This window comes from Ceratotherium simum, chromosome 12 (assembly GCF_057802395.1).
Source record: "Ceratotherium simum simum isolate JZ-2026a chromosome 12, ASM5780239v1, whole genome shotgun sequence".
NCBI lineage: Eukaryota > Metazoa > Chordata > Mammalia > Perissodactyla > Rhinocerotidae > Ceratotherium > Ceratotherium simum.
In genome coordinates this window covers 8,057,961-8,066,010 of record NC_141911.1, presented here as the reverse complement: position 1 = coordinate 8,066,010, position 8,050 = coordinate 8,057,961, and the positions used below count along the sequence as shown (strand labels likewise).

General features: G+C 40.9%; 1 protein-coding gene across 3 annotated transcripts in view; it reads left to right on the top strand.

Annotated features, from left to right (window-relative positions):
• Positions 1-1,369: 1,369 nt before the first annotated feature.
• The window catches only part of CCDC25 (coiled-coil domain containing 25), a 52,860-nt gene continuing 46,179 nt past the window's right edge, over positions 1,370-8,050 (top strand). Inside the window, exons 1-3 of one of the 3 annotated variants that reach the window (XM_087437364.1) lie at positions 1,406-1,509; positions 2,078-2,105; positions 6,389-6,436. In XM_087437364.1, coding sequence (XP_087293490.1) covers positions 6,415-6,436 — 22 coding nt within the window. In that variant the 5' untranslated portion in view covers positions 1,406-1,509; positions 2,078-2,105; positions 6,389-6,414. The other 2 variants (XM_004433544.3, XM_087437363.1) reach the window with 2 other exon arrangements.

Here is an 8,050-nt window from a genome sequence, read left to right as displayed (position 1 = left end):
CCGGGCTGCCAGTAGAGGAGCTGGAGCACTTAACCGCTAAGCCGCAGGCCGGCCCAAAGGCATCCTCTTGAACTCTAGGTATTCTGGGGTTGCTGGGCGTAGGAAGTTTTTGTAAAGTGGTTTCTCCAAGATTCTCGAGGCAGTTATTTTTCACATTTGAAGCTTTATAATTAAACTTTTTTTGTTAGTAATACTTTAGGTTTCTAGCTCATTTTTTATTTTTTAAGTTAAAGTTTAAAAATTAAATGATGGCATTAACATCTGCTATGTGCCAGGCATTCTTGCGCTCTTTACGTGTTTTATTTCATTTGCTCCTCCCCACAATCTATGAGATATGTATCATCACTCTCATTTTACAGAAAATAAAACTGAGGGCCTGAAAACAATGACTATTTACAGGACTCGTCTAGGTTCTTGCTTTAGGAAACCGGAAGGTTCCTGAAGCATTCATTGTTACCTATTGTTATGATCTTTGTGTCACCGGCGCCTGGTGCAGTCTCTGGCATATTTTTAGTTCTAAATAAATTTAGTTAAGTGATGCACTTCACTTCATGGAACGAAGTCGGTCAGAACAAGTGAAAGCTCAGTGCTGCGGGAGCTTTACGTGGGTAAGATTATTCCCACTTTACAGCTGGAAGGTCTCTGAGATTCAAATTGGAAATCTGGAAATTTTTCAAATTGGAAAATTGGAATTCGCCCAATTTCATAGGTAATAGATGGCAGATCTTAGATTTAAAGACAGCACAGTCCGAATCCAAACCCCAAGATTGCCTCTGGGGTATATCACTAACAACTCACTCTAGTGAGTTGTTACGTTCTAAACCCTTTTCGCCTATCAAGTTATTTAACCCTAGCGAAATAACCTATGAACTAGCTGCTCTATTCGTCTTTATTCTGCAGATGAAGTAAGTGAAGCACGTAATGTGTCCGACATGCACCTTATAAGTGGTGGGGCTAGAATGAGAATAGTGGAGGAATTTGGGTTCATTCAAAATTTAATGAGCTCCTACGAAGTGTCAAGTACTGTCACTGGTGCAGTGAACGCCTAACTGTGAAGAAGGCGCACGGTTTCTGCTCTCAGGGAGTCCATGTGGAGGTGAGGGGAGGCAGATAAACCAATAGATAAGCCTCAAGACATGACCGCCCAATAGGTGGAGGTTCTGAAAATAAAGTGGACAATGCCATTTTTCTTTTAAGATGATGGAGTTTCCCCGCTATGTTTTCCAAACACCAATGGTCCTCGCTCGCATCCTCTTTCCCTCAACCCCCAACTCCTTGAAGCTCTTTAGCCCGCCAACACCCTCCTGTTCGCCAGGATTAAATATGGCGTCGCCGGCCCCCGTTGTGACGTGACCCGACGTACGCCGGAAGTGCGCGGAGGAGTTCCCGGGAACCGGTGGCCTCGGCGCTTATGGTATCTTAGGCTTCCCGAGTTGGGTGCTGTTGCTGCGCGGTGGATTCGTTGCGCCGCCGCCGGGATCATGGTGTTCTGCTTCACCAGCAGCAGCGGTGAGTGGGCGCCCCGACCTCCCGGGTCCCCGCTCAACAGCCGGGGCTCCGAAGCCGGGACCTCCAGGCCGCCGCTGAGCCTGGACCTCGTCCTAAGGCGCCTCGTCGGCAGTGGGTGCCTCTCCCCGCGTCCTCTCGGTCCCCCTCCGCCGTCCCCGAGTGCCCCCTCATCAGGGCCTGGGGGTCGTAGAGGGACCATTCCCCCCTGTGGTCTTTGCGTCCGGGAGTTGTTCTCTTCCCTCGATTGGAAAGACCTCGTCACTACCTGGGATTGGGCCGAGTCGGTGGGCTTCTTCACACCTCCGTTCCCCCATTCCCCCCTCCCCCGGGCTTTACTCTGGCTGCTCCCGGGTAATTATCCACTTTGAGAAAGAAAGGAGACACTTGCCAACTACTCTGCCTCATAGGAAGTGCGCCTTACCCTTCTAGGAAAGGGTTGTAGGGCCTGGGATGCAACAGAAAGCGATAAAAAGACCCTGGAATGGCGATCCAGCCACTCCCTGAGCAGAGTTGATGTTCAGATCTTGAAAAGTGACGTGTGATAATGTTTTTGATTTGTCTTTGGCAGGAAAGGAAAGGGGGCTTTTAGTTCCCAGGTAATGCTATGTCTCAACTTCCTTTCTCTGCTTATGTGGTTCCTTTTTCTTAGAATCAACCCCCCAGTTAACGTCTGCTCTGGTAAGATGGCTCTGGCCTCTCTTCTCCAAATACCTTTCTCGACCCAGCTCCCGCCCAGAGATTGCTTAGATATACCTCTTCCAGACCCCTTTAAAATCCCCTCTTTACTTTTTGCATTGCGCTTATCATATGGTGCTAAAGGCTGTCTGCCTAAGTTAGAGTGGAAGCCCTTTGAGGGCAGGAACAGGATCTCCTTTGTCTTGTTTCCCTAGCATAGTGGCTAGCTCATAATAGTTACTCAATAAATGTTTATTGAATAAATGAATGATTTTTTTTACTTACTCATGGCATACTCTATTCTATTACTATTCTCTCTGCTTGCTTGTTAAAGGTGAGATTTAAGTGAAACTAGCTCTGCTTTGTGTGGGTTTGAATAGGTTAGTACTTTCTCTTTAGAGATGAGAAAATTGAGGCCCAGGGAAGTTGAAACTCACAGGCCCAGTTCTTTCTATTCTACTACACTGTCACATCTCATTATTTTTCTCAGCAGTTTAGACTTCCACAGTGAGCCGTAAGCTAATTCTCTGCTTCTGCAGATTTGGTTTTTCTTTCTTTTTTTTTTTTTTTGTGAGGAAGATCAGCCCTTAGCTAACATCCATGCCAATCCTCCTCTTTTTGCTGAGGAAGACGGGCCCTGAGCTAACATCCATGGGGATCTTCCTCCACTTTATGTGGGACGCCACCACAGCATGGCCTGACAAGCAGTGCGTAGGTGTGCGCCCGGGATCTGAACCTGGGCCGCCAGCAGCGGAGCGCATGCACTTAACCGCTCCGCGTCAGGGAGCGGTTATTCAGTATTATTCAAATTACTAGAAACAAAATTCAAACTAGCCTGAAAAATTGTTATAGGCCCCTAACAGCATTTTCATCCTTGTTCTGCTCCCCGTCATAACTCGAGCATCTCTTTGTAGCTTCTCCATTCATGAGAGTCTCCAGCAACATAGATATCCATACAAGCCCAACAATAAAATAAAAAATACAGACAGAGTGTAAAGGTACTAAATGTATTTTATGCTAGCTGCTTTATTCTCCTTAAAGCTATTCTTAATTCTTTGAATGCTAGTCATGCATACACAGGTGCCCTTAGTAGAACAGAAGGCTTCAGCAGATTTGTGGATCCTGTTTTTCCCATTGTCTTCTATTATAACATCAGAACTGCTTCCTGTTGGAAAAATATTTGGCCTCTAAGTCTAGTAAAACTGCACTTGTGCAGCAAATCTTTTAAAATTGCAAAGCTGATGGAAAAATTATAGCTTTTCTGGTGAAATAGTAGTAAAACTTTACATTTTGCGCCACAAAAAACAATTTGAGCATAGAATCTTCAGGAAATGACTTCCTATAGATAGCCAAGTTTTTCAGCCAACTAATGATTTACTACATAAAAACTTTTTTTAAAAAATGGGAAGAAGATCCCTGTAGAAAGTTTGTCTTTCCTTTTGTGTTAAGATTAGTATCTGACTAAATCTCTTCAGTTTTCTTTTTTTCGTGCTGTCTAATAATGGAATAATGAAACGTTGGCCTTACTATATTTCCAGTGTCAAATTTAAAACCGTCTGATTTATGCAGTCACAAAATACCTACACTTGGCTCATTAAGTCCACTTGTAATTTTAGTAGCTTTTAGTAGCATCAATCTCAAGATAGATTGTTCTGTAAATTATGAAATTATCACAGCACCTCTAAAATTGGGTTGGTTGCTACACCTGAATCAAGCTGTCTTCAAGATAACTACTTCCCATACTAATCTGCCATATTATTTGGGTGAGAAAAACAGAAGTACTAGAATAATTCAGTTTTCTTTTCCTTTATTTCTTTAACGTGGGCAGGAGCTTAATTCAGACTTCTTGCTCAGCAATCATGTTCCTTTTTATTTTTAATTTTTAATTTTGGCATTTTCAGTCTTTCAGAAAAGGTGCAAGAATAGTAAAAGATATGCTTTATATCCTCTCAGATTCCCCAAATTCTAACATTTTGCCACATTTGCCCTATCTCTTTCCCCTTTTCTTTCTCTTTCCCTCTCCACACACACACACGGATTTTTTTCCTGAACCATCTGGTAGTAAGTTGCAATTTACCACTAAATACTTTAGTATTTTTTTCCTAAAATCAAGGATATTCTCTTATCAAAAGACATTCTTCATTATCAAAATTAGGAAATTAACATTGCAACAATACTCTTATCTAATCAGCAGGTTTTATTGTTTTCATCAGTGCCCTCAAAAATGTATTTATAACAAAGGAAAATTGCAAATTGTTGCATTCAGTTGTCCTTACTATTTAGCCTCTAATCTGGAGCAGTTGATCAGTGTTTGTCTTTCATGACACTGTTAGTTGAAGGATTACTTTGTAGACTGCCCTTCAGTTTGTTTCTAGCAGTTATGTTCTTAACCACCTCATTTATAGGTAGACCAAACACTCCTCTCATTCTCCTGGCTGTAACTTAGATAGCTTGGCCTGCACAGAGACAACTTTATTTGAATAATTTTTCAGATTACTTTTGTTCTGATTACAAAAGCCATCTATATGTTTTGTAAGCCAGCTACCCAAAGTAACTACTATTAACAGTTAGGTGTATATCCTTCCATACATATAAAAAAAATGGGTGTGTATATTAAAAATATATGTAAACATTTGTATATGTATACACAATTATATATTCATTTATTTTTTACAAATTAAATCTTACTATATATAATATACAATATGAAATACTGTTGTGCTGTTTAATTTCTTCACCTACCCTTTTTAATGGGTACATGGTATTTTGTTTTGGATGTTCTATAATGTATTTAACCAGTCTTAACTAATGAGTGTTTAGGTTGTAAAAAGAACATCATTGCTTGATGGAGTATTAAATTAGTGGGATATACTCGTAGTGGTGACATTATATGATCAAAAGGGTATATACATGTAATAGTGCCAGGTTGTGTAGAGAGAATCTGAAACACTTTTTAATTTCTGCACTTCTGGCATTTGTTACATGCTATGTTAAGGCCTTATCAAGCTAATAAAATGCTCAATTATAGACAGGTATTTCTGTCAACTAGTCAGTACAAACATCCTATCCTGTCAAGTTATTTCTGTCAACAACTCCGCGAAGAGAGGTAACTACGATTGATAATTTAAGGAGGGCCTCATTACTGAAAGTATAGGGAATCCTGAATTTAAGAATTTGTGTATGAAAGAGTGCTGCTCGCTGGCCTTCAGAGCTCCACTCATATGTGGTAGTTCTGTGATCTGGAGTGACAGCCTGCAGACTGCCCAGCCCAACCTTGCACCTATCTGTCAGGCTTGGTAGACTGTTAATTCAGGAGTTTAGATCCAAATGGGGTCAAACAAGTTTTGGTAGACTGGCTTGGAAACCCAGTACCCAGTTATAATTTCAATAAGAAACTTGGCTTTTTGTTTGACTCCAGATGGAGGATGCCCACATTTTAAAACACTACCTCAGTAAAGCAAATGTCATTCGTAAGGTAAGCCATACCCAGAATATTCCTTTTGATTTAGGATAGTGGTTCCTAATGCTGACTTCACATTAGAATCACTTGGAGAAGTTTTAAAAAACACAAATGCCTACCCTCCAGAGATTTGAATTTGGTTAGTCTGAGGTAGAGCTGGCGCATAAGTGATTCTAGTGTGTAATCAGGATCAGAGTCACTGATTTAGAAGAAGTTTCAGAGTTATGTTTCCCCTGATTGGGATAGAGAGCCCATTATAATTTGCAGCACACCTGGAATATAACTAGTATTGGCTAAATAAAATTATGAAAAATGCTTGACAAGTACAGGAACCTATGTTTAAACGGTGGAGGTGAAGGTTGTTTGTTTAACTCTTAGAAGAAGGCAGAAGTATAGGACTGAATTGGAATTGCATTGAACTATATCCCTGAGAAAGTAGGAAAGTAGCCATTTATAAGGGTCAGCAAACTTTTTCTGTTTGGGCCAGATAGTCAATATTTTAGACTTTGTGAGCCACGTACTGTCTCTATAGCTTACTCTTCTTTGTTTTCCTTTTTTCCAACCCTTTAAAAATGTAAAAATCATTCTTAGCACCAGGGCTGTCCAAAAACAGGTGAGGGGCTGGATTTGGCCTCCAGGCCTTGCCACCTCCTCACCCCAAGCATCTGTCACTTATTTTTCCTGTTAAACAGTTGTGTTAGTGATGAAGTTATCTAACTGTCTTTTGTTTTTATTTTGTCTTAGTTAACTCATCTGCTTACACTATTTACATGGGCAAGGATAAATATGAAAGTAAGTTTTCAAAAGCATTTGATTTTGAAATTTCCGGCAGGTAAGTGTTAATCGACTTTTCCCCCCATGGTTTGTTGGATATGAATTTTTAACTAACTACTACTAACTAACCCATTATAAGGAACTCCAGAGGATTAGTTATACCAAATAATATTTGAACTAATTGGACCACCTGGTGCTGATTAGACACTTACTTTACAAAGAGTTTTGTGGTGTCATTTGATCTAGGGTGATATGAATCAGAGGTTAACCTGTGCTAGTTTAGATCAAATAAAAATAATCTGTGACTTGGACTTTGAAAAGATCATTTTCTGTACATTTTTACCACATTTAAGATTAGCAGAAACATATCTTGGCTATTTTGAGGCTGAAGATGGCTCTTTTTTTTTTTTTTTTTTTTTTGGTGAGGAAGAGTGGCCTTGAGCTAACATTTGTTGCCAATCTTCCTCTTTTTGCTTCAGGAAGATTAGCCCTAAGCTAATATCTGTGCCAGGTTTTCCTCTCTTTTGTATGTGGGATGCCGCCACAGCATGGCTTGATGAGTGGTGTAGATCCGCACACAGAATCTGAACCCATGAACCCCAGGATGCTGAAGTGGAGCGCATGGACTCAAACCACTACACCAACGGGATGGCCCCCTGAAGAAGGCTCTTTTTGAGTCATGAAATGTTAACAGGTTTTGTTGTTGACCACTATCCTCAGAATGAAATACGTTGTTTCATACTATACACATTCATATAACTAAATGATGTACACATTCACATGACTAAAAAAATTTACAAAAAATACCCTTACTATTTGCTGTGCCCTTTATTTTCTGTTTTATTTCATTTTCAAAAAGCTAGTCTCAACCTGATAAATTAATTTTTTGACCCACTAATGAATTTAAACTAAAGTTTAAAAGAAAAGCACTGGTTTAGGGGATAGCTTTTTTGACTGGATGAGTGAGGAAGGAGACAAAAGTGAAGTTTAGCTTTCTTGACCGAGAGAGTAGTAAGTTAACAGCACTGGCCCTCACGGTGTGGAACGCTGAGGGTAGGGAGAAAAGAACTGCAATGTTGTAGTCAGCTGTGAAGTCAGGCCAATCTGGATTAAAATCCCAGCTCTTTAGCAAGCTAGCTGTAGTTACTTAACCTCTTTGAAGCTCAGATTTCTTAGATGTAAGAAGAGGATCATGGGACGATATCTACCTTGCAGGGTTGTGAAGGTAAGGTGAAAGAGCCTGGGTGAAGGGCCTGGCCCATAGTGGGCTCTCAGTAAATAGTAGTCACTCACTGGAGCCTCTTCAGCTCTGCAGAGCGGCCTCCTCCCTCCCCTGGGAACCCTCCAGGCTGGATGATTGCCTGTGGTAGTCTGAGAGCTGGCAATTCACAATAGTTACCTTTCTTTAACCCCCACATGTTGCTTTTGTGTTTGTTTCTTTGTTTCTTTTCTGAAACCATGAGTGTCTGTTCTAGGTGCAGTTTGAAACTGACAACAGTTTAAAGATTTTATTTATTTATTTTTCCCCCAAAGCCCCAGTAGATAGTTGTATGTCATAGCTGCACATCCTTCTAGTTGCTGTATGTGGGACACGGCCTCAGCATGGCCGGAGAGGCGGTGCGTCGGTGCGCA